At 38.8% G+C, this 27463-nt stretch overlaps 1 protein-coding gene across 2 annotated transcripts in view; it reads left to right on the forward strand.

The window, feature by feature from the left end:
• Positions 1 to 236: 236 nt before the first annotated feature.
• Positions 237 to 27463, forward strand: part of LOC128366557 (zinc finger protein 236-like) — a 55548-nt gene continuing 28321 nt past the window's right edge. The window contains exons 1-16 of one of the 2 annotated variants that reach the window (XM_053327294.1): positions 237 to 288; positions 2630 to 2769; positions 6474 to 6638; positions 6747 to 6925; positions 7944 to 8074; positions 9502 to 9674; positions 16044 to 16166; positions 17238 to 17411; positions 18855 to 19032; positions 19702 to 19974; positions 20749 to 20952; positions 21165 to 21297; positions 22875 to 23135; positions 23373 to 23605; positions 24466 to 24567; positions 26627 to 26769. In XM_053327294.1, coding sequence (XP_053183269.1) covers positions 237 to 288; positions 2630 to 2769; positions 6474 to 6638; positions 6747 to 6925; positions 7944 to 8074; positions 9502 to 9674; positions 16044 to 16166; positions 17238 to 17411; positions 18855 to 19032; positions 19702 to 19974; positions 20749 to 20952; positions 21165 to 21297; positions 22875 to 23135; positions 23373 to 23605; positions 24466 to 24567; positions 26627 to 26769 — 2664 coding nt within the window. The remainder of the gene's footprint in view (positions 289 to 2629; positions 2770 to 6473; positions 6639 to 6746; positions 6926 to 7943; positions 8075 to 9501; positions 9675 to 16043; positions 16167 to 17237; positions 17412 to 18854; positions 19033 to 19701; positions 19975 to 20748; positions 20953 to 21164; positions 21298 to 22874; positions 23136 to 23372; positions 23606 to 24465; positions 24568 to 26626; positions 26770 to 27463) is intronic. The other variant, XM_053327295.1, reaches the window with a different exon arrangement.

A 27463-nucleotide genomic window follows, 5' to 3' on the forward strand; every position in this document is an offset into this window, starting at 1 on the left:
ATAATTAATCCGTTATTCAGAATTATGCAGTAGCATCACTTATTGGTTACACAGAAAAAGACGTGGTTGTTTTGGTGTGCACCTGTAGACCCTCATGTACAAAGAAGCAGACGGTAGATGTCTCCCTACTCCGTGCAGCTGTGTGTCTTCACGGCTACGCTGCTGTCCACAGATGACCGAGTCGCCATTTTGAAAAGCAAATTGTTCACAGCACACCCGCCCTGAGTACTGGAACTATGCCGCGGGGCCGGCCTCGCAAACTGAGAGTTAAAAGCAACGACGAAACAGGTAACAAGTACCAAAATGCAGCGAATAAAAAATAGAGACTATGATCTATCCAAATAACCCGGTGTTATTTGGACAAACATCTCTGAGCCTTATATAATAACACTTCAATGTAGTGTATATAGTCCCCGGATATAGTATTGCGGGTGGGCTTTGCTTTGTGCGGCGAAGGAGTGATTGAGGCGGAATGATATTAATAACGTTTCGGTGGCTCTTCTTATTGGCTTCCAGTCTAAATTGGTGTCCGTGAGAGGAAGAGCCTCGGTGTTGTGAAGCGTTAAGTTAAAGTACGCTTTTTGCACTTTAGTGTTGTTTTTATCAGCAATTCACCGTTAGCTTGTGTTTTGCTAACTAGCTCCGCTTAGCTGCTGTGTAGCTTCGAGGCTAACACGCTAAAAATGTTGCCCATTGTTATTTTTGAACGCTTGTAACACCGAAGCGACTCTTGTCCAGCTGCCGACGCTTCAGTGATGTATGGAAGAAGTTGCTACATCCACATTAATACCTGCGCCTCTAATGTGTTGTCTGGATGCATTCAGTTTGGTAGCATTGCTATGCCATCATCTGAATACATTATTGCACATTTAGCTCAGTTATGATGATATATGTCCGCTAACTTAAACGGTACGTTTTAGTGTGATTCCGCATGAGGATGTAACCTGTGGTTGTCAACAAAACACTCAACACAATGTCACGTTACGCTCATGTTTTTAATTTGAGTTGTTATTTCCTATTGAACACGTTAGCAAACTGTCCTAGCAAAGCCATCGAAGGTGACAGTAAACATGGGCGTGTGTCGAACACCATTAACAGTTTGTCACGTCAAAAACAAAATGCAAACATGAAATGACAGGAACCCAATCATTTATGTTTACTTTGATCATTACGTTTACTTTATTACATTTGGTGTGTGTGAAGTAGGTAAGGAGACTGTGAAACCAAATGAGATCAATATTTGCTCTTATTAATAGTTATTAGTCCTCATACCTGTGATTACTGTCAATGATAATCGTAGAGATGTAGTGAGGAATAATAACAGTTAACCTTTTATTAATTGGATACTATGTATGGAACCTAATGTATAATGTAAATGTAGAAAAAAAACCTGGCAGGTTATAAGTATGTCTTTCACTGCAGGATTAAACTTTTTTTCCCGTTGCCCAGTCTTTCAAGTGGGTCAGAAATCTAATTGCATCAAGTCAATTTTTACTTACCTCTATACAAATTGTTTTATTTATTAGCTGTTAACAAATAACAATAAAGACTAAAATTAGTCATCATGTTTAACCTTTAAGTAAATGAAACATAAAGGAGGCATAGTGGCATAGATGTTCTAGCATGTTGAAAATGGTAGGACAAATATATTTCACACAACACAATTCTTTTAATCAGCCCTGTTTCTTTCCAATAATGGAATTAGACTCCCTAACTCAATGGCAAATAGAGTTTTTGGCTCATTTCTTCTCCTTAAAGCTTCCTAAAGTACCATTTTTAATGTTTCTTGTTCTCGAGAGCATTTCTGACATGAAAATTACCTGCCCCACCGACTATTTGACAGTGCTCACATAATCCTGAAAGATGTTTGTTTCTCACATCACACAATTAGCCTACTCAATTCTTGACTGACCAATGGCACGTGCCAATATTTTGTAATGTGAGCAAGGTGAAGGCACTTATGCCATCTCACAGTATCATGATATCCAGTATCTAAGACGATATCTAGTCCCATATCATGATATTGACAATATCAGTATTAATTTATTCACATGACAATGATTGAAAAAAAATCAAACAAGGGAGTTACTACTAGACTGTTGCAATTTACTCATCCAGGGCAATTGGGCAGGGCTTATTGTTGAACCATGCATTGTGAGCCTAGATCATTATCAGCTTTCAATAGCACGTCAAAAAAAATCCTCCATTAGAAGAGCCATAATCCTCAAAGCTTTGTTATAATTCATGTAATAACAAGATTAACCTATTCCACTTAATACCAAAACTCCCACAAGTACCCAGACCTCATTTAGAGACAGACTGAATTCTTATGGATGACACATCATAGTGCGACTGTCCCCAATATGTACCACATCAACATTCAACACTACTGTGGAAAGAAGACTATTATATGATTGTCTCTATAAAAGCATACAGTAACTGTGTGACTGCTGCAAACCTCTGAGACATTTTTTAAAAGCATAAAGCTTCTGAACACAGCACCTCCGTGTAATTGAAGAGAATACTGGCAGATGTACTGTGTCATATCTCTTCTAGCTATTCTCGTCAGGAGAAAGCCTCTCCAACTAAATCATGACATTGAAGTGTTCTCTCTCGTACTTCACATCAGATGCGGATCCAAGTGAAAGCAAGGCGGAAAGTTTCAGCGATGGAGAATTCAAGGACAAGAAGTGCACAATATGCTCTCAGATCTTCACCACTGAGAGCCAGCTGCAGAAGCACCTCCGAGAACATGAGGTCAATGATAAGGTAAGTACAGCACGGCCGTGTACGCAGTCACAGATATAACAAGAAATTGAGGTTATATTGAAATCTTGAAAATCTGCTTCCAGTTGCTGTAAGTTAGTGTTTACTGATAGACCCATAAACACTGGAGCTGTTGTGATTAAAGTGCTTTGTAAAAGGCACATTGAGAGTAGTAATTCAATTAGACATTATCAGTCAAACCAAATATTTGAGTCATTGGCTAATAGTTTCTCTTTCTGTATAACCTTCTAGTCGGCACTCTTAACTGTCAGGATTTCAGCTTTTCAGACTTTTGTACAGAACGTCTCATATTTAATGTGTCTTGCTGGTTGCTGACCGGCAAGTTCAGGGAGATGCTGTAATACAACACCCAGCACAGCACCACAAGATTTTTAGCACTGGTGCAGTTGCCAAAGTGCAGCTGGAAAGCTCAGAGATAATGGAGGTATGAGGTGACAGTACTGAAGTGCTTACAGCTGCAATACGTTTAGTCTGTGAGGTAAACAAACACATTGCTTTCTGGGAGAATGAAACGGCCTCTTCAGCTTTCACCTAAATTTGGTGCAAGCGGAGAGTGTATCTGACCAACTGTAGTTGATGACAATGAGCCTCATGCAAGACATTTTCATAATTTTAACCTACGACACTCCCACTATGGAAGTTTGCTTGTATATGTGTTCCAAATGGGATTCAATAAACTCTATTATCTGCCTGAACTTGCTCGTTTCAGCTTGATCAATATCACCTGTTCATGAGGTGATGAGATATGATCATTACCATAATCCACAAACCCAAATTTTCCATAGTAGGCTTCCTCGTTCTGCACGGTTTGAGGGTGAGTTTCATTCACAGAGAAGTTTACACAGAGTAAAAACACTGCACAGGTTCAAGTCCTGCTAGAAAATATGAATCTATAGTTGATGTTTCACCAGAGCAACTCTGCACTGTGACACAGATAAAAAGGGAATGATTTGACGTGAAGTTACACGCTAAAAAAACAAAATATCTGTGCTCCGTGATGGGAGGCAGTCAAGTGATGTGCCAGTGGCTGAGATAGACGAGAGGATATCATAGTTTACAGGTGATGTTAGACTGACAGCTGCAACACAAGATGATACCGGACAGAGAGGCAGCTGTTAGAGTGACAAGTGACCTAGCAACTGTTGAAATGTAGAAACTGCTGTGCCAAAATATGCCAATAAAAATCATAAAATATAAAAAAAAACTTTTTAGTAAATTGGCAGCTGTTAAGAAAATATGCTTAAAAGAATATTAATTTAGCATTTATTTTGTTTTAGTGATATATTCAAGTTTTGTTAATTGTGACATTATATTTTAACTCCAATTTAATAGAGATTAGGGCGTAGTAACTGTAAACAAAAAGTGTTTCTCTCCAGTAAAGCTTGCTTTTTCATCTTAGAAGATTTCTCTCAGTTTGGAGGATTGAAACAGCTGTAGATGCCACTGTTTATTTGGCAGACTCAACAGAGGTCTGAACTTAGTCTGGCAAACACAATATTGGATACCAGCTGCATCTAAAGCTTCTGAAACTCACTGTTCCAAGCAGCACTGTGGATATTCTCTTGTATTTCCATCATGTGGGACACATCTGGGGTTGCTTTTACTAATGTCTGTGCAAAGTTTTGTGTTGTTGCAGGTTTTCACTTCATCAGGGTACTCACTGATGTTGATGAAAGAGGGAATTAAGCTTATTTGAATGGACTTCTTTAATGTATTGTGCATGTCTGGAAAGCAGCAGAGCTCAAAAACAATGTGTTCTCTGCTGCTGAAGGAAAGAAAATAAAAAATAAATGAATAATCGAGGAAACTGTAATGGTTCTGCACTAGCACACTTGATAAGAGTATCATAACATTAAGTAGGTATAAATCAGTCATAGTACACCAGACTTGATTTTCTGTGAGCCACGCCAGGAAAAATTCATATTCAAGCAGAAAGCCACAGAAGGATGCAGTTACCGCTGTTATTGCTTTTGTCTCGCGTTGCCGTGGTGCTGAACAGAGAGCTACTTTCTCGCCTCGTCTAAATGAAAATTTTCTAAGTAGAGCCAAACTTCCTTAATCCAAACCCCGACCTCTCCTTTGGATAGGATCCCTCCCTCTGTGACGCTCAAAAACAGCCTCGAATAGCGCAGCAAATATTAGCCCACAGTCCGTCTTCTCTGCTGCTGAATCACAGCCGCAATTTCCTCTGCTGTGGCGGTCACTCGCCAATAATAGTAAATTGGTTTCGGTGGCTATTTGTATGAACTTCCCGCCCTCATACTGTGTGGTCTCACAGTACATAGGAAAAACCCTAAAATACATATCATGTTAACCCAGAGCAGATCTTCAGCAGTTAGTCACCAGATGAGTCAGTTTTTTTTTTAAATATTTTGAAAGCCAGTTCATGTTATGAGATGTACGATAATTATCACATGTTGAGATATTGTGTGAAGAATGTTCCTGCTCATGAAAGAGGTGCATTATGATGATGGTGTTAACACTTTTTTTTTTTTTGGTGGTTTTTCTGAGAGTAGGTGGTATGACTGGACATTTTTGTGCGGGGGTGTATTCTTTTGTGGAGCAACAGATGTTTTCTTTTTTGTAGGCAAGCACAATAACATAATGCATTAATCTATTCTGAGTCATACAGTATTTTATAAGCATTCATTTATGTGTGTGTATATTATTTTTTTAGTTACCCTTTTAGTAACCCTTTTAAAAAAGTGTCCCGCTGCCTCCTCTTCTCTTCGATCCTCAGCATTTTACTGCCTTAGCAACACATCTTGCCCATCTCCCCTTTTTAGAGCCGTCTACACTCGCTTTCTGTCTCCTTCTGCCTCTCTCTCACACACTCACACATACATAAACTCATTATCCCAGACAAGTTGCTTTTAACAAAAAAAAAAGTAAGGTTAAGAAAAACACTTACAATGTAGAATTCTTTTTCATTTTATTCCCACTCTCTTTCTCTCTTTTGGCGTAAAAAGGCAATAATAGGACTCATACCTCTTCTCGGTCTCACAGCTGCACCTGCACCTGTACTTGAGGGCCATTTCAATTTCAAGGCCAGTATCCTCACTTACATTGGTACTTTGTGCAGGCTGAAGAGCAGTAGCCTTGGGGTCTGCCACTCTGGGTAAAACTCACCAGTGTTAGTGTTGCTCTTGGCCTTCACCAGTCAGAAAATACTCCTGAAAGTAAGTCAGTCAGCCCCTGTAATAGAAATGGAATTTAATATTGGAACTATTTCTACCTCATAGGGGAAAACAAATCTTATGTTGTCTGTTGAAAAATTCTGCACGTGTATCACAATTATTTATTTATTTTCCTTTCTGTTTCTCCCATTCTCTCCCAGGCAAAACACTGATTATGATTAGATTTTATTAGATGTAATTAGATATAATGTTTCAACACACTTTTTACTTTTCGAGTGTCCATCCATGGCTCCAGGGGATGCTTGTTCATAAGTAGGGCACAGTAGGAGAAGGATTTCCAAGTTCAGAGTAAACGTAGCTGCTACATTGATTGAGGTGTAATAGCGTCTCCTTATGGTTAGATCATCAACAACCATAACCCTAACCCTAACTCTAAACGTCTCCTGTTGGATCCACTCTACTCATCAGAAGGCCTGTCTGGCAGGAGTAGACATCTGAAATCTTTAGCATTCACATTATTTACCACCTTCTTCTCTTACTTCTTTGCAGCCTCATCGATGTGAAGAGTGCTCACAGACATTCAACGTGGAGTTCAACCTCACGCTCCACAAGTCCACACACACGACCTCTGACTTCACCTGCCCCGTTTGCCATAAAAAGTTCTCCCGCATCGCCAGCCTCAAATCCCACGTCATGCTGCACGAGAAGGAGGAGGTCAGTCAACCGGGCCAATCGAGCACGAAAACCGTTGTGATTTGCGTCCACTACCTGTTTATTAATTACTTTCCACCGCTTTCTCTACTTTGCTTACCCGCCCCACAGAATTTGATCTGCGTAGAGTGCGGGGATGAGTTTGTTCTTCAGAGCCAGCTCTCTATGCACCTGGAGGAGCACCGCAAAGAGCTGTCAGGCATCAAGGTGTACACCTGCAAGACCTGCGACAAGGAGCTCAAGTCATCCGCGCACCTCAAGGAGCACATGAAGAGTCACATCAAGATGAGGTCAGGCGGGGCTTCTGATGCTGATTTATTTTCTTTTGACCGAGCCAAGCAAAAAACAGCTGGAAGTTAAAAGGGAAGCACGAATCTAGCAGCTATTATAAGCAACTATGTGGTTCTTGTTCTCAGCAGCAGTGTGGAGTATCCACAGGATCTGTTGAATGAATCATTCCTCTAATGGGAATAATAATAATTAGACATCATTTTATTTACTCGTTTATAATGCAGAATGAATCAAGGGACACTTAAACCTCCCAATGAAAGCCATTCTTGTTAAATCCTTAGAGGTGAACAACTTGCAGTGAAACACATTTCACATTTCACTGCATATTTTATTTAAAAAAAATCATTTCTGTGGTGATATTTATGCAGTAGCTTTTGTCCCGGGTGAAGCTCTGCCACAGTAGCACATGCACTCTCCCTTGGCATGGAGTTTTGTATATTCCCATAAACTTCTGATTAAAAAAAAGAAAACAGTGCACTGATTTATGCTTTCCTCTATTAAATCTCAATGAATGACGAGAATAAACATGATATAAATAAAATTCCAGCATAATTCTATACAGTCCTATCAGGAAACCATCTACAGGCTATCTATTACTAGTGGAAGATAGACATCACAGTCAAGGTCAGAAGAGAAAAGTTAAGTTCTAATAATAGCAAAAGCTTGGGAGGATGTCACCAGTGCTTTATGAACACAAAATGTCGAGATTAAAAAGACAAGGTTTGATCTATAACTATAAGCAAAAAAAAGCCAGTATAAGAGATCCAAAAAACCAAGATGGTCAAATCCCATAGATCCATGTGGTTTGAGTTTGGGATGCACTACTACTACTACTTTTATTGTGGAACTGGAAAGTATATTATTATCAGCTGGCTCTATATATATATGTGGAGTCTGTCATTTCAAACACCCCAAACACACAAAATTCTGCATCGCTGTGATTTTCATGGTCTTTTGTCAGCGTGTGGTCCATAAAACCATTTTCGACATGTTTGTGTGTTTTCTTCCTTCCAACAGGCCGCTCACATCTAGCTCCAGAAACTACAAGAAAAACATTGATCGCAGCGGGTTCTCAAACAGCTGCCATCACTGCTCAAAGGCGTTCAAAAAGCCCAGCCAGCTCGTCAGACACATACGAATACACACAGGTGAGAGACACGGAGAATTATGTTTGTGTCGTGTTTAAGGTTTCACATTTTAATGAGTCACGTGCACAGAATTGTTCCACAGTACCCTGAAGTTTTGAGTGTTTTCTGAGCTGTGGGTGGGTGCTGGCGCCAGATTGTAATGCGCAGTAATGGTGGGGGCTCGACAGCCTGCTGTTCCAACACCGGAGGTTGTGGGTGCACCAAGAGACTGTGCGGGTGTGTGGGCTGAGGTGGCACAAAAAGGAAAGTTTCCAGTTAAATTTTTTGATCTGAGTGTTTAATTAACTTACAATAAAAGTACAGGCAGCATTACATACACCCTGAAGTTGAATATTCGTCTTTGTAAAAATTTTCTGCGATTAACTGACCCTGACTCCTGAGCAGTTTGCCGTGTTTGCTCCCATTTCTAAGAGCTCGTACACCTCCAGCTCGGTTCATCACACACTCAGCTATCATGCAGAGATGTTGTGTGGGTAGAATTTCGATATCCTGTTTAAATTCTAATATACCTGTGCTGCTGTGTGACTGCTCAGCCGCTTGAGTTCAGGTAACATAGCCAGCAGCTTCCACCCACATGTGGCTCACACATCATCCACATGTTAGTTTGTTCGGTCGGCTGGCCGGCCGGATGACTAATGGCTAGAGTCGATTCCTCTGTGCTTGGAATCTCAAACAGCCCTTAAGCTGATGAGGTGAAGAGTCATTTCGAGAGGGTACACGAAAAAAACACACGCAAGCCTCATTATCTCACTCGCTCTGATGCACAGAGGAATTGGTAAGGGTGTAAGATTGTACTTTGTTCATCTGTTGTTTAGGCTTGAAATGATGCAAGAAGTTGCTATATGTTGGCGTCATGGTGACAAAATTGTTATACAGAATTATATATTTTCATTTCTATATAGGCAGACTTTGTGGGTTTGTTACATGGTAAGGAAAAGAAGCTGTGTTTCAATGTAGATTTTTTTATTTATATATGGATACAACCAGGCTGCCATTTATTTTTGTAAAAAAAAAAAAAAAAAAAAAAAGATTTACTTTATCCAATAAACATTTACTTATATACATTTTATTGTTATCCTTTGTCGAAATTTTATAAACAAGAATAGTTTTAGAAATGACAAGCCTGTAAGTCACTTATTTCTCAAAATGCTTCTGCTTGAAAAAAAGTCACATTAGTTTACTGATATAAATATCTATTGCTGTAATCAGATTCGAAAGCTGCTTACAGTAATGGGACTATTACGACAGCATGCGATAACTGATGTCATCTTAAAGAGGACCCTAGTTTTTACATCCCTCCATCACTTTTTACCTTTTATTTTGAAGTTATCAATTTGGGTTAAGAAATGACAGTTGCCATCAAAGTATCAGCTTGTCATAAATGTTTAATCATGGCTTTTGTTTAACCTGAGCGTGCCCCTCCTCAGGTGAAAGGCCCTTCAAGTGCATACATTGCGGCAAAGCTTTCAACCAGAAGGTGGTGCTGCAGACTCATATGGTGAGACATACTGGGGAGAAACCTCACCTCTGCATGTTCTGCCCTGCTTCGTTCTCTCAGAAGGGGAATCTGCACTCCCATGTTCAGAGAGTTCATTCTGAGGTAAGACCACATTAACACAGTGTTGATGCTTCCACGCTCAATCACTCACATTAACAACTTCAAATACCGCGTGGGAAATGTCTCTGTGTGATCTGATGCTATCAGTGATGCTAACTGGGAGTAACATCCAACAGCAGTTTAAAACATTGTTAATTTTTTATAAATGACAAGTACAACAATTACAAATGAAATGAATTAGATGTTAGTGTAATGACTACAGAGATGATGTTCCATGCCTTGCCTAACATGAATGAGACTTAGTTTTACAATGAGTCCTCCTTCACCTTTTAGTTTAGGGAAAAAAATAATGATTTATGGATTTGACATTAGATTAAATGGCTCATGAAGGTCACATACTCACTAAATCATTGAAGTGTGGGTGTCTGGGTCTTGGCACAATAATACTTTTAATTTACTGGAATACAAACATAACATTTTGTTGGAAACAGCGCTATCTTAAAGTGGACGTAGAATGGGTTCACTCCATAAGTGAATGAAACAGCTCCTGGTAAAATCTGCTAGTCTTGAATTGAAACAAATGCTGATGGTCCAGTGTTTGTTGTTTGGTTGCAAAGATGTTCATTCCCTTCATAAACTAGGAAACCGAAAAGTAAATCACCCTGAGAGAGCAATCAAGTTATGGACTTCTACATACATTTGAAGTGCTAAATTAGCTTTTCATGCACATGAAATATCAGATACTTACATACATAGGGTTGGGCTGGTTAAAAACTGCTGTTTTTTTCAGTTTACCAGGTATTTGTGATTCAGTATAATTTCTTTTATTCTGATTACTGTCCAATATGATTTGTCTTTTTTTACACCTCCTTCACCCACAGCTTGTTATGTTCAGTGCATCAGGACACCTTATTGTTCGTCTGTGTGAAAGGGTTTGACCTGAAATTGCAGCCCTTTTGTTTGTCATCTGGATCTTCTCTTTCGTGAGCACTTCACAGCAGACAATTTTAAAGAGCCATGCTGGTTTAGTCCCCTTAATTTAGCTTGGATTTTGGTCTCTAACAGTGCTTTGTCACCAAGGTCACTTGCTCTTAGTGCCAAACTGTTGTGGAGAAGTTGAAAGAAGTGTCCTCTCTAGATCCCCAAATGTACATGTTGACAGACCAATTCTCCTGCGTGTGGAGGTCCATTTGTAGGTTTTGTTAACAGAATACATTAATGGGTGGAGAGATAGTGGTAGGGGTAGCTCCTGGTTGCCTCCAATAATGTGGCTACAGTTTGGACTAGGTCAGCTTACTGGCAGCCTAATTGTAAAGCAACATAATGATTTCCATCACAGGAGGTGCAGTGGTTCCCAATCACAGAATATGCCACAATGCTCAGTGCTTGTGCATTTTAGTAAAAAGGTAACAAGGCCTTAAAAGTATAAAGGATCCTTTGTGCCTACTCCCACTGATATGGTGGAGTGCCACGGTTAGCAGAGAAATATGAATGTACCTGGGTCTTTACCACAGTTAGGTTATAACTTCAGAATATTTAGAAAGGAAAATTGTAATTGTTAATATCTAGGTGTATAGGTTGGACTGCTTAGTGAGATGATACAAATCGAAATACTATATACCTTTTTAAGCTACAGTATGAACCTATTTCAGATGATATCAAACAAATGGTGCATACCTTTGTGTATCTTTTCAGTATATATTTAGTGCTTGATGTGGCCTTACTGATATGGGACAATTCCTTAGTTTTCATCCTGCTTGTCACAGAAACTGCAATCTTGTCTTGGCTGAAGTAGATTCAGGATCTGAGGAAGTACCCTCTTACATAACCAGAATCCTACTGATGGTGCAGTGACATTGCACATTGTTAATCAAAAGAGGTAGAGATTTCAGTTTGGTTCATTTTGGCATGTAAGTGTCGACGCTGCACAGGAGGAAAAAAAGCAACAGCAACAAAAAGACGGTAGCCAATTACTTTTATGAGCCTTCATAGTTGTTGTATGTGGATTGACAACCCAATTGCATCAACATTTGTGTTGGATGTGGTCACAGTGTGTCCCTGACCACCACCAGAAGTGGTTTGGCTAATTGCATCATAATCTGTTCTCAGTGTATCTTGGGTGCATTTACACTTGCATTTTCATGTGGTCAAGCACTGATCAGAAAGCACTATGTGATTGCAGTCAGATAGTGCTTTCTGATCACCCAAAATGTATTTTAATACAAGGTGTAAATGGTGTTTCTTTTAGAATTACTTTAATCTGAATAAAAAGCTCCACATGTAATTTACTGGTTGAGAGTATTGAGGTTGAGTTAATGCTTATGAGTGCATATTTGATTTCTGGTTTTGCCACTTGCATTGTGTTCCAGTCCATCTCTGAACATGTAAGTGAAATTTTCATCATTATTTTCTTTATGGGGTTCAATTGGTCAAATGACCTGCTGATTTCATTTCTAACATTTTTTACACTCTCTTTTCATCTTTTGATCTAAATGGGTTTGAACAATTTGAAACTTGTTTTTTTTTTCTTATTTGTTGACATGATTGTGTATTCCATGCTAAAAGCCCATGATGGGGCTAGTTGATTGAATTACCTCTGGAAAGCCAAACAGCAGGACCTTTTGAATAATGCATCTAATTTTCACAAGTGTTCTTCAGCTTTCCTGCTCCAGATAGAGTTTGTCCTTACGATTGACCGACTTTATAAATAAATTATGGTTAGTCGTTATTTGCAGCAGATTTCATGAGCAGATGCATACTCGGGAGCCAGGGGAGTAAAATCATCACAGTTAAAACCAATAAAGTGTTTTGTCATTTAGGGTGTTGGCGTGTTGAGACAGGAACACTGTCTGTATATAAATGGCACCTGAAACCTTCAGTCATTACAGATTCAGGTGCTAAAGCTTAGAACAAGTTGCTTTTTTCTATTTCAGTTAATAAGTGATCTGAAACCTGTTGTACAGCCTAAGGCTCTTGACAAAGTCTGTATCGAGTCCAAAACTCAAACTGTTGTTAGCTCATTTATTTTTGAGAAGATATCATGCCGATTTATGAAATAACAAATCAAAATATAAATATGACCCCACTAGTATGAATAAGTGATATTTGAATCTGAAAACTGAATATCACAAACTCTTAAAAAGTAATAGATCACTAAGCTTGATCTTTAATCTAAATTCCTAAAGTTTCAAAACCCTTTAAAACGCTCCCAGCAATTAGACTGAGACCTCAGCTGACTTCAACCGCTTTTGGTTCATAGACTTCAAAGACATTTCAAACCCTTTCAATGCTTCCCATCCAACTGACACCTCAACTGACTGATTTAAACTGGTTTTAGTTCTTAAACGTCGACACACACTTCAAAAAGCCTCCAGTCCAACTGAAATTTCAACTGACTTTCACTACTGCTGTTTCTTACACTGACTATTAAAACCTGTTTGTTGCTTCCGATCCACCTGACCCTTACACCAACTCTTTCAAGTTCTTACACTTCAGCAGCTCCCTTCATTGTTTCCAGTCCAACTGATACTACAACAGACTTTCACTGTTACTGTTTTATACATTTAAATATACTCTTCAAACATTTTCAGTTCTTCTAAATCCAACTGACACCTCAACTGATTGAATTGGATTTTAGTTCTTACACTTCAACCAACGCTTAAAACCCCCTTCATTGGTTTCCAATCCAACTGACACCACCTTGACATTTTAAGCATTTTTAAACCTGTTTACAGGGTTTGTAATTTTCACTGAAAGTAAGCACTCCAAATGTTCTTTAGTCTTTTTTGTTATCATGTATTGTTTTATAGTGGTTAACAATAAAGTAATACATTAGCAGCACCAAGCCTGTTCACTTGTATTTTTCATTCTAAAGTTTATCTGTAACTTCTACTTCCTCAATGTGCGATCACACCAATCAGGCTGCCTAAAATCACACCAATTCCACCCTTTTTAATATCACTTATCCTAAAATCTCCCTTTCTGCATCAATTGCTTATAATGTTCTACTCATTGCAACATGACCTCCACATACATATGTGACATATCTTTGTTTGTATCTGTGATGTTCCTTCTCTTCTTTCTCTTTAAACCACCTCTGCCCTGATAGTTTCATCACTGTTAGTATCTCTACCCTCACTCCCTTTTTTTTTTCTATTTCACCTTTTTCCCTTCTTTTATTGTCCATTGCTTCGACTTCCATGATCACCACTACAGTAGCCCCCTTGAGAAATGACCGTCATCATCTGTACAACCATCTTTCCCATATGTTCTACATCTGTGCACTCCCATCCTTCACCCAGCTACCACATACCCAGCATCCAGACACTAATATTACCTTAATGGAGCTCTTACATATGCCCTCATTCTGTCAAAAACATGCTCCAAATCCATCCTTTTTGGAGATCAACCCCCTTAACCCACAAATGTCCATCACTTTCATTCAACGATCCGTATCCACTGACATCCCCCACTTCACCTGCTGTTTCCTCCGTCATGGAAAAGCATGTCATTTACACAATCTCCCTCTCTCAATCTGTTTTTAACATTTTTTGAGCATCACTTAAGACTTTGTTTTCCACCCACCATACTTCAGTTATGTACTTCCCCTTAATGGTTCAATTTTCAAGCTATTTTTCCATCGCTTCCTTCATCGTCTTACTAATGCCCTCTCAATATCTTGAATTCTCCAAAGATGAGTCAGAACTACAAAACTCTGACAATACTGATCAAATGTCCTGCTATATGCCCTGGACCTCTGCTTGCCATTATCTCCTCTGAGGCTCATTCAACATTCACTATCTTTTTTTCTATCCAAAAGTCAACATTGGTTCCTTTCCATTTCAGACTCAGTGGTGGTCAAAGCACTGTATTAAACAGACAACAGATACTTGTTACTAAGAGTGTCAGACTCTATAAAAAGGAGAAATACACTGTCAGACATAATAGATTATTTTCTTTAATTAGGAACACAATCCTTAAAGTCTGAAAGCAAATATAATGTCATAAGGGGAGATATATAACTGCCTGATTTGTTTGCATTTCCTTCAAGACAACAATTTATTATCCATACAAGTGTTGTTATGAACATAATAAGTGACTATAAGAAAAAGTGCACATTGATAAACAGGTATTGGGTTAAACACCAAGAACTGTAATTTGAAGTCCCAACAAACACTTAGTGTGTGTGTTTAGTAAAATCAGAGATCTCTTCTTAAACATAAGATACATGTTAGAAAATAATTGCTGAAAATATGTGAAAAGACTGAACTATGTAGTATTGAATTGTGGAGTTAGACTATTCAATTGTTTTCACTATATTTGTGTTCAGGTCTGAAATTGTGGCTTGATGATGCACTTGAGCCATACTTAGCATGACCCCTCCCCTAACACTATATAAAAACTAGCTCTATTAAAATTAGTATGGTAAAATCAGTGGTAAACAAACCTCATGCCAAACTCCTTTATTAAAATATACAATTTAAATTAGGCCTTGTTTGTCTTGTTTGTATTGTGTAGGACAAGCAACATTGGTGATATTTTTCAAATAGAGTAACGTTAGGAGCCACTGTTCAATTTGGCAGCTATTTTGTAGGTAAATGTGGACTTATTTCAGTAAATATGTAACTAAAAAGACTAGAAAACAAACCATCCATCACCGGTCATTGTTATGTAAAATTTGTGTTGCCTCACACGCTGTGCTTTTTGGTGAAGTCCCATTTCCCCCGGCCCAGGATGTTCCATCTGACCAGCTGGTACTAGGTCCAAGCTGGAGATAGCAGCTGGTGGTTAACAATGACTCTACCTGTTGTCACCTGGATTTGAACAAAGTCTTGAGCGTGACTGATAATAGAAACAATAGATTAGTGTGTGCCTTCAGTGACCATGCCCCCTTGCATTTCAGAATGGAGAATGCTGCTTGTATGTTTTCCCAATTTTAAAACTTTTTTTTTTAATCATTCAAATTTGTCAGGATGGATAATAACACATTTTTCTGTGGCGTGACAAACTCAGGACACATTTGCATTATTGCTTTACACGGACTTAAGCTATTATCAATTGGAAAATTGATTTTAAAAAGTACCAAGAAAAGTTAAATATACATTAAATACAACTTCTAACATTTAATAATTTTCTGACTTTAATGAAGACAGAACCTTAAATGTCTGCCAGAATTAGAACTTTTTAGGTGTGGAATGTAGCTCTGGAGTCAGGCTTGTTGTTATAAGATAGCCTATTAGTTACCCAAGCCTTATAAGTAAATCATTTCAAACAGGCATGGTGCTGTATTCCCAGAGATAATATTTTCAGAAGGTGATTAAAAGTTTCATGAAACCATTGGAGGAGAAATCAAAACAGATGCATAGCAGCCAATGATAATGTTCTTTTGCTGTGTTTAATGTGTTTTTACAGACTAAAGGGGTGCCACTTTTCCCGTGCATGGACTGCAGCTGTGTATTTAAGAAATTGGGCAGTTTAAATGCCCACATCAGCAAGATGCACATCTCTGTGATTGAGGTACCCTCCAGCACTTCGGTAAGACAGTACAGTATGTAACATGAGCAAAACACTACAGCAGTTGTTTTTTTAACCCTGCTTGTTAAAGCCAATGGGACATACTAGACATTCTTGCTGTGGCAAATACACTGTATATCTTTAACTTTAAGATAACTGGGTAACGTTACCTGGGTTTTTTTAATATCATTTTGTCATCATTATCCCCTTTTCCTGTTAGCAATTAAGCCACTATCTTGCACTCTCTCAAGAGAGAGAAAAAGTACTGTTGATTGTCTTACTTTTGGAAACATGGATACACACATTGTAATAAGGGTATATGCCAACAAGAAATAATCTGCATCACTGATTTTTTGCCAAAGTGGTCATTAGTTACTTTATTTGCTGCAAAAGTTAAGATTTAAAGAGCCTCTATGTTGCTATATTTGACTTATAATCCATTGCTTCTTTTTCCCAAGAGAATGCTGCCGCTTAGGAAATAAAAGTACTCATTTTTCTCTTTGCTTGTAGATAATGATACGGTTATTTTTTTCCTTTGGCATTTCAAAAACTTTTACCATGCACTATTATCACAAACTTTAAAAGCTGCTGATTAGTGTTCACTAAAGGAACATCATTATCCTTCAGTTTTTTCCTATCAAATAGGTTTAACTTTCTATCATGAATCAGCTGAGTAGAACTGCTAAATTTAACCTGACAATCCTAAATCTGTCAATCTTCTCAGTAATGATCTCCCTTTTCGAGAACATGTCAAAATGAATTTAGTCATTAGTATATATTATGTAACGTTAAAATGCTGCCTATCCACACCTAAAATAAAAGTCTAACTTTGTGTGTGTAACAATAGTAACTGGGTTTTTTTGTCTTTTTCGACTTCAAAATGTCAATGACTCAGACAGAGTCAGACACTAATTAACATTTTGTGCAATAATGCCCAATGTACCACTAATTTCATGTTTCATTGCGCTCTTAATAAAAGATTAGTCAGCTTTGAAATTGTGGCCTGTCCTGATCTTGTGAATGGCCCTTTGCTACTTTTGTCCCAATTTTCTGTCCTTTTTTCCCCCATTCTCCCTTCTGTTCATCCTTTAGGAGACAGAGACGACAGGTCAGGCTGCTGGGGGGTCAGAGGGCGGTGAAGCCGTGACTGATGTCATCCAACAACTTCTAGAGCTGTCTGAGCAGGTCAGCGGTGAGACTGCTCAACCCCAGCCTCCAGAACCAGCTATTGCCATGGAAACTGCCATCAACCAGGACATTTTACAAGTGAGTGCCTATCATCCTTATTAAATGATCAAAGTTTAATTCAGTGGGATCCGAACTTCCACAGATCATTGCATAAAAAACACACAGACCTAAAGAAAGCATTAAAAGTTGTTGAAGCAGTTGCTAACACTGTACAATCTATTACACAACCACTAACAATTATTCAAATGTAGTCAAGCCTAATACAAAACTACAATTAACTTATATCTTTGAAGAGAAAGCATGTTGTTCAGCCGGACCTTTCTCTAAAGATTGTGAACACACACCAGTAAGGCTTCATACCTCTCCAGAGGTGAGGTTAAAAACAGTCAGGTCCTTAAATGGACACTCGCACAATCTGTCATGCCTTCTTACAAAGTATAGTCAAAAGTCTAGTCATAGGATTTTCTCACAGAGACCTCACGGTTAATCTAGGTAGGGTGTCTTCACAGATTTGGAGTTGGCAATTAGAAACTGAGAGTTCTTCACAGACAGGTCAGAATAACACTTCACTGTCAAATTGAGTTGAAACCAAGCAACACTCCTCTAAATGTTTTTCACATCAACACAGTGTTATAGAAGTCACAGAAATCTACACAATCTTTGTCTTTGCACTGGCTCAGACAGAAGTACAGCATAAAGTCACTGTTAAACAGAGACTGAATAACTTCCATAAAGTCACCTTCAAGATAAGACTCAGCAGGTTGATATGCAAAGCATGCATTGAATGGCAGACTATCATTGACCCCTTAGTTTGAAAAAACAACTTTTGTACAATATGCGAGGAATGCATCAAATTATAAAACCACTATTTAAATCTCTCACAACTCACACATAAGCAGCTGTCAATTTAGACCTCAAAAAGTTAGTGGAACCATTTATGCCGAGATGACTTTGATGGGTCGACACGGTGTGAATATATTTGAGCACGCATAGAGCGAAAGAAGAGAAAAGAACTGAATGTTTTCCATAAACTTGCTAAAAAAGTCCTGAAATGATGTTCGTTTGAAACCGAGCGCTGTGCTCTGTCAAGTTGCTTTTCCGGTGACTGAATATCTCACAGCGGTGGAAACAGGATGCATCCAGGGATAAAGGAGACAGTATAATAATGAATTCACAGCATGATGTTTCAGAGATGAATGCTGCTGGAGAGTTAAGTAGAACCTCTGCTCTTCAACACAACATGATATAGGAGTCTCACTGAGATTTGGTTTGGTTTTTGTTTTTGTGGATCCTTTTGTATTTTTTGCCACATTATTATAAGCTGTACCTCAAATGATTCAATCTAATATAATAATAATTCTTTACATTGTTAGGTGTAGTATTTCTTTAAAGAATTGTTAACATTCTGATGCAATATGTGACTTGGATTTCCATGATTGTACTTTGTGCTTGCATTATTTTTCAGAAGAATTTGTAAGCTGTAGTGTCTTGAGGAGATTTTATCATTTTCCGTCTCTACAGCAAGCTCTGGAGAACAGCGGGCTGAGTGTGGTCCAGCCGCAGAGCGACGCCACATCCAGAGATTCACAGAACGACACCTCCGAGGGCATCGCTGTAGAAAGCAAGAAAGTACATGGTCCAGACAAACCAATCAGGGAGAGGAAAAGGAGCATTTTCAAGAAGCCTATACAGATGCCAGGTAGGGGGAGCGGGGGAGCCAGGTATATTACACACATGGGACCTTTGACTCATTTTGAATTATTGTTTAAGGTCAACAGGTTTGGTGGCGCCTTTTCACTTGTATTATTGATGAATTTGACTTCTCTTGTTGACAAAATCCCAGAGGAAATCTGCCAGTTATGATTTATGATTTTATTAAGTAAGCATATCATCCTTTTGTTTGTTTCCAATGTTGCTGATGGCACAAATATAATAATATATGATTGAATTATGCCCAAACTCAGTCCACCCAGCTGCTTTCCTACAGCAATCATTCACCACACATCATTTCCATGCTTATATACAGTTAATCTCTCTATTTTAATATATACATGTTGTTAGCTCATATCCAGCCCTACCTTCCTATCTGTATATCATTCATGCGTCTTTGTTGTTGCAAATAAATTAAAAATGTAAAAAAAAAAAAAAAAGAAAAAGTAAACAGCTTCCAACCATTTGCAGAAAGATAAGCTTTTCTTATCTAAATTCTTCTTCTTATCTAAATTGTCTCATCTTTTATGTTGTTGTTGTGGTTGTTGTTGTCACTTAAACTGAATTAATTCGTAATGAAAAGAGCTTACTGTTGCAGCACCAATCAAGGGACTGACAGAAATACTGGGCAGCTACTTCACTTCTCTTTCTTCTCCAGGCTCCATTAGGGAGGAAAATGGCGTTCGCTGGCATGGCTGTCCGTACTGCTCCAAGGAGTTCAAGAAGCCCAGCGATCTTGTCCGCCACATCCGCATCCACACCCATGAGAAGCCTTTCAAGTGCAAACAGTGCTTCAGAGCTTTTGCCGTCAAGAGCACCCTAACAGCACATATGAAAACTCACACGGGTATCAAGGCCTTTGAGTGTCAGTGCTGTCTGAAGTGCTTCTCCACTTCTGGCAGCATGAAGGTACACATGCGACTGCATACAGGTGAGAAAACAGGTCCATTTTATGAAAGGCTTATAAAATGAACATTTGAGCACTTTTTTAATATTTAATTTCACATCATACAGCTGTTTAATGGTACACCATATTTAGTATGCATAATTTAAGGGAGAGGTACTGTGTGCAAGCTTTCAACATAATGTTACTGCCTCTTATCATTTGGCTGTCAGCTATGTATTACGATAATTATAAAGCAAAATACAAGTGAACCTGTGTAAATATAGTGCTGCTACTGCTAGAAGCTTCATTTGCATTCCTCTGTTAGCATTATTCTGTATTTGCTTCTAAGAAAGATTACCGTAAATAATGTTCCCCTGGACATGACATGTCAGCATTAGTGTAAATAAAAAAAAAAAAAAACTGTAACAGCTGGAATTATAATTTGTGCATTAGTCTTTGTCGTTCTAATAATTTTAATGTGTTTTAGATTTTTACCAAAGCTTAGGTTATGTGGGTTGCTAGGCTTTAAGCTAAGGTTTTTAATATATTTCCTCAGCTGTGTTTTTCACTGAGTCTGTGTGCTTATAAAGTTACATATCTTTGTCACTTGTTTTGTGCTGTAATTTGGTTTTTATAAAAATGTATATATTGTTCCCTGCTAACTGAAAGGCTTTGTAACCTTTTGTAGCCACAAATTAAATACATTTTTTCAGCTTACTTTTTGCTTTATGTGTTAGTTTCATAATATTTGTTTGGAATGGCACATATGTTCAGTCTAAGCACTAATTCTCCAAAATATTTTTTTCTTACTGTTCCTAGGTGTTCGTCCTTTCCCCTGCCCTCACTGTGATAAGATATTCCGTACATCAGGCCACAGGAAAACACACATAGCCTCTCACTTTAAAAGCTTGCAGCAGAAGAAGCACAAGTTTCCCCGAAAAACCAACAAAGCCAAGGTGTCGAAGAGTAACCTACCTCTGCCGGACATCCCCCTGCAGGAACCAATCCTCATCACGGACTTCGGTAAGGGCACGTGTTGCAGGCTCGCAGTGATGTTGCATCTTTGTTCACTATTGTAAACATACACATTTTTTGTTTTTTGTTGTTGTCCTTGCAAATGAGTGGAATGTCCTATTCGGTGTGTGCAGTGTGTGCAGTGTGTATCCCTGCATAAAATGATCTCTGTCTTCTCATGCGTAAGTCCACATGTTGGTTGTTCACGTGTTGCTTAACAGGCCTCATCCCATCCCAGAACCCTCGCCTGGCTTTCCAACAGTACCTGGAGGTCGTGGGCAGTGACCGGCCATACAAGTGCCAGTTCTGTAATAAAGCCTACAAAAAATCAAGTCATCTAAAACAGCATGTCAGGTAAAGCTTCTTTTATAACCCTGCATGTCCAATACATAATGTAAAAGCACTAATGCTAGGATTTTAAAAAATAAATCTGCTGTTAATGATCATTTTTCTTGATATTTATCATATTCATTATGACACTGTAAGCCAAAATATAACAAAACATAGTCAGATGATGCAATTAATTATGATGGAGTTATGAAACCACACTAAAAACATGTTTTGAACACGTATAATATAAATCCCTTGGAATATGCATCATCATGACATCATAAATAATGCCTATACAAATATTTAGAGAGGGAGAGATAGAGAGGGGGAGAGAATTTGCTTTAATAATGAATTCAAAGTGATAGATTGATGTACATGCTCTCCAGAGGGTGAACTTCTTTCCATTCTGACTCAATACAAATTTGAGGTGGCGTTTTCCCCCACTCTCAGGCCTTTTTTTTTTTACCTAAGAGAAAGAAAGTTTACTATCAGTGTGTCCAGTTGCTTTCTAAAAGAAAATGGATTCACCTGCACCAGTGGGAGATTGATGGGGCACTCAAGAAGGCTAAGTAGAAAATCTCAGAAATCAGCTCTGAGTGATTTTTTTTAGGAATTTAGCCTAGATAATGATGTCAGACTGGCACAGAGAAAAACGCTCAGCTCGATAAGTTCGCTCTAGCTTCACAAACAGACTGTCAGCAGAGAAAGAGGAGAGAAGAGGGAGAGCTGAGCAGGCCGAGATAAATTGAAGGCATGATGACTGGGATAATGAATTTGGCGAGGATTTCAAGAAAGTACAAGGGAAGGTGAGATGAAATTGAGGTGAGACCAAAAAGAGCGGGGAGGGAGGGAGAGAGAAGTGAAGTTAGGAGAGTAGAGGAGACGCATTTGAGTGGATTTTTTTCATCATTTGCCAGATAAGACGACTCCTAATTTCCCATTGAATGAGACTCTGCAAACCAAACTGTTAATGTACTCTTATCTGTTATGCACTCTCAAGGGACTTTAAAATGCCCGTGTCAGCCATGCATAAAATAGAATACACACTGAAACAGCAGCAGTGAGAATGATAATGCCCTAACCGTTAAGCTGCTTTGATCCACACTATGTATCTCTGTTGAACTTTGCAACCTTGCCATTATGACAGCATTTTTATTCATTTTAATATTGAAAGGTTAATATAAATAATGGCGCTGTCATCCTAGAGTACCCTTAAGACGGTCACTGCCACCTCCCTCTTTTTTCCCTTTGTCGGCAGATATAGATTAATGGCTCAGATCCATGTCTGCCACTAGTGACAGCTGCCTCGATTCACTGATGAACCCGATGTGGGAACACTTTTAGAAAACCTTCAGGGGATTCGATTCCAGTTGGCCAAGTAATAAATTGTTGTGACAGGTCAAACCAAACTGAGCATAGGAACTTTTCCCATTGTCCTTGTATAAATATGTAACTACAGTATGTTTTCTCTTCATTTTTTTAATATCATAATTATGACCAAATTTTCAATCATTAGGGTCAGTGTAGATTGTCAGTTGTTACTTTGATTCATAAATATGAGCAGCAGCCCTTTGTTCTTTTTTTTTTGTGGATCATCCCAGGTCTCATACAGGAGAGAGGCCCTATAAGTGCGTGCAGTGCAGTCGGGGTTTTGCCTCCTCGGGCGTCCTCAAAGCTCACATCAGGACCCACTCGGGCCTGAAGGCGTACAAGTGCCTGATGTGCGACACGACGTTCACCACCAGCGGCAGCTTGAGACGCCACATGACCACCCACAGCGACCTACGACCTTACATGTGCCCCTACTGCCAGAAGACCTTCAAGTCATCGCCCAACTGCAGGAAGCACATGAAGACACACAGGTTTGGGCTCTGATCGTACACTCTCACACTTTTTGCCACGTGCTTAGCTATGGCAAGACTGGGAATTCCAAGTACAAATATTGTAAAACACAATGCAGCATAGATTCTTGATTTTGCTTGTTAATTTAGGCAGATTGATGCAATAAATTATTAAAAGTTCAGAGATTGTTTCAGGCACACATACATAATCAGGGATATTCAATATCCTGCCTTTCTTATCCTGTCCCTCAAAACCAGGTATGAACTGGCCCAGCAGCTGCAGCCCCAGCCGACAGAAGACCCCTTAGGAGCGGGCTCTGTGGCCCATGAAATGCAGGTGGAAATAGAGGGCGATTCCCTCCAGCAACCACCTGTTACATCAGCAGAGCAGCAAAGCATGCTGACACTAGGCCAGACAGAAGTTGTAAATGGAGGCCAACAAGTGACACTGGAGGCACCTCTGACTGATCAGACCCTAGTACAGGGAGAAGGTAAGAACAGCTTGTGTGAGTGTTACCGGCTGCATGCTTTCAAAGCACTGAACCTCTAAAAATTGTACAATTGACAACATATGGCATTTGATTTTTGACCTATTTATAAATTACAAAAATCCTCTAATTATTAAGGATTTAAATGTGAGAGTAGTCATCATGCAAATTCAGGAAATGTTGAAAAAGCATCCTATTATGACACAGAATGTATGTAGCAACTTAGTTCCTAGAGAAACCTTCCAAATTACTCCTGCAGTGTGATCAACTTCTCTGCAGTATATTTGTTTGTTCACTATGCACATCACATAATCATATCAATCAAGCAGTCACCCACATACCACTGGAAATATAGAATTTAAAGCCAAAGCTGTAATCAAAGTTTGATAAGGCCCACGATCTCTGGAAATAGAAGCATGTCTGTACTTGAGAGCCAAACACATCACGTTTTCCTCTGAAAACAGGATTTATCTGTGATTCCCTTTTTGTTGCTTTCATAAAACACTAAACTACCCCAGTTTTAAAATGCATGCTATGCGGCCAGGTTCACTACTCTTGACCCTTGCTATCTATATTTGATGACATTTAAATAGTTTATAGACTACATTTACCCTGCATACAAAGGAAGTAGAATGTAAAAAAATAAATGAAGAGACAAGTCCAGTGCAAGTTTACAGTCTTACAACACCAGAGCCAGTCTAACTCATGCAGAGTTGATCCAAAGCTTTTGAAAGGTTGTCAGCTTTTATTGTATTTTGTGTGTTGCAATACTAAAATAATAATTATTTTCAATATTCACATGTGAATACTTAAACTGGACTAACCTGTCAGCTTGCTTTGCATCTCCTTCTCTGTGTTGACAGACTCATATGTGACTACCCAACATGCTTTGCCTCAGAATATCAGCCAGTTTGAGACACCAACACTCCAACAGCCTGCTTTTGACCAACAAGCTCTAACGCAAGGTACATTCGCAACATTCAACAACTCTCTGTTTTTAGACCATTATATCCGTAAAGCATGGGAATACTGTGTGTGTGTCTCTGTGTGTCTCTGTGTGTGTGTGTGTTTGTGTCTATACTATGAAATTTCTTACTATGCAGATTGAATACATAAAAAGCTGTAGCAACTAATTTATAGTTGTAGTTAGCCTGCAGGGTTTTCTGTTATAAGACTTTATCATGCAGTGTGTAACTGTTTACCTCAGGCAACCACATCAGTATGAAATGTTTCACCTCAGATTATCAATAACAATAAATCACTCAATAAAAAACATGAATGATAGAATAAACTTTATTTCAGCTGCACTTAGTATGTCAGTGGAGATAGAAGTTGTTGGTTGTGTGAGCAAGCCAAACTCTCTACATTCCCCACAACAAATAGAACAGTGAATTTCATTATCAACATAGCGTCTGTGAAAATGTCTTGTCATTCTTTGTCTATCTTCTTCTCTTCCCATCCTGTTCCATTGCATGTCATGCTTAATCCAGCCTGGTGCTCTCAAACATATGGTTGCTTCTTCACTCCCATCAACTAGTTCACCAGCTCCCACCATGCCAGCTGACTCTTGTTGCCAGCCTGTGCCCTCTGTGGAATCAGGATAGTGGCTACTGGGTGCACAGCAAACTGACATCAAACATCTGTCTGGCAGATACAACCTTTTTCTATTTTCTCAGGAAGCTGTAACCGTTTTATCTGGCCAGTACAGACCTGGAATTTCATCATTGTAGGAACAAAGCCTTGAGTGTCATCTATCATTCAAGGGCACAGAACTCGTATACCTGGGCTAGAGGGCTCTTGGGCATCTAATCATATCACAGTCCTGGTGTACTACTGTCATGACAACAGTATTATTCAGATTCCTGGTGATATCACTCAAGAAAATCATCTCCTGGACTTCCAGGAAAAGCTATAATAAAATAACATTATAAATGTTAGAAATCACAAAAAGAAACCTTTGTTCTTTAAGGGTTATGCAGTAGTTTCTTAAAGTTTCCAAATACTCAGATCTAGACACAATGCACATGCTTTCAGACAACCACATTTGAAATCAGTGCTGCCAGTTGAATATGAATATGAACTGTATGGAAACACCTTTTGAATGAAATTCCAACTGACTATCACAACATTGAATTTCAAATGACATAACTCATATTTTCAGCCCTTAGATTCAGCATACCCTCCATATCACATCCATTTATTTTGTTTAACAAATGTTCAAACCTGACACATTGTGCATGTCTTTATAATACACAACAAAACCAACAATGACTTTTTATGCACTGAGAAAGAAGCAGATGAAATAAGCATCCCTGATACTTGTTCCAAGAACTAGCCTCTGTTACATGCAGCAGCTTCATACATCAGGGTGCTGGCTGTATATGAATGCAGTGTTAGGTCAACTGCTCTCTTGGCATTGACATATTTTCTTTGAGCCCATTCATCAGCTGTACTCCAGCAGTCACTACATTAAATTCCTACTCTGGTGCAAGAATGATTTTTTTTAACACACAGACTTCTTACAATAATCACAGCAATCGCTGCGCTGGTCAGTAATTAGCGTCTGCAGCCAAGATGTTTAGCGAATTATGGTATTGTGCTCAAAGTTCAGTGATATTAAAATCAATAAAAGCCATTCCTCCTTTGCTGACCCGGCCAAGTTTCTGCCTGTTGTTGTGCTGAGCTGGATAAACATGAACGTGCAACTAGATTTCATAGCTCCCAATTATTATTTCTGCTGAGAGGAAGATTTGTGTTTCCTCCTCGTGATTATCGACCTGTCAACTGTATTGGTGCTGAATTGTAGATCTACTTTTGCTGTTAAAAGTTGTGCCATCAGGATATTTCCTTCTCTAAATTTACATTTTGGTGAGGGATTTTATCCAAAGTTCTTCCACTTCCATTTTTCAAATCCATTGTAGAGCCATAGCTGCCATCAGCCAATGCCGGGACCATAAAATCTGAATAATACAATGGAATAAGATCAAAATATGAGACTGAATTTTCTCTGCTGGCTACTTGCAGGCTTCACCATCACTGAATCAAGCTACAATCAGACCCAGTTCTCCACCGTCCAGCAGCTGCAAGATTCAAGCACTCTGGAGTCTCAGGCCCTGTCATCCAGCTATCACCCCCCGAATCTGCTCCATGTTCCCAGCGCGGAGGTGGTGAGTCGCCACTCTGTGTGCTGTTACCTCCATTCACCTGTTCTTCTGTTCTCAGACTTGATTAAAAAAAACATTCCCAGTATACAGATTATTATATACATATTATTGATTTTGTCTTGATTTTTCAACACAGCCTATCCTTACAGATAATTCAATAACATTTGGAGCAAGTAGCTGCAATAATTTGTATATTGATGTTAAGGGTGTAATGGTACATGTATTCATGCTGAAGTGTCACAGTATGGACGTTAGGGTTTGGTGTGTGCAGTTGTATAAAGAATACGCTTCATGACCCAAACTAATTCACTTACTCCGAAGTGCAGAGCAATAACTGTGGAGCATTAGTTTCACCGGGAGCATTATAGCAGTGCACCACTCAGGTGTGTGGTTTGGTCCCTCTGACTGATATTATATATGATATCATTAGATTATTTATACTAAAGCATCAATGTTAGAGCAGCATTAGCACAAAGCAGCTGTCAGCAGGTGTGCTGACTCCATGCAAGAACCAGAATAGTTGTTTTCTTTTTCCATTGTCTCAATAATAGCTTCCACTGCAGCAAAAATAAACAGTTTAAGTCATAGTTTTGTCCAAATACCAAAATATTATTTTCTACTTTACTTTTTTTCCTGCTTTACTGAAATCAAACAGAACCATGACCGCAAAACCAAGGTACATACTGAACCCTGAATA

This window comes from Scomber japonicus, chromosome 10, assembly GCF_027409825.1.
Source record: "Scomber japonicus isolate fScoJap1 chromosome 10, fScoJap1.pri, whole genome shotgun sequence".
In the NCBI taxonomy this organism is placed as follows: domain Eukaryota; kingdom Metazoa; phylum Chordata; class Actinopteri; order Scombriformes; family Scombridae; genus Scomber; species Scomber japonicus.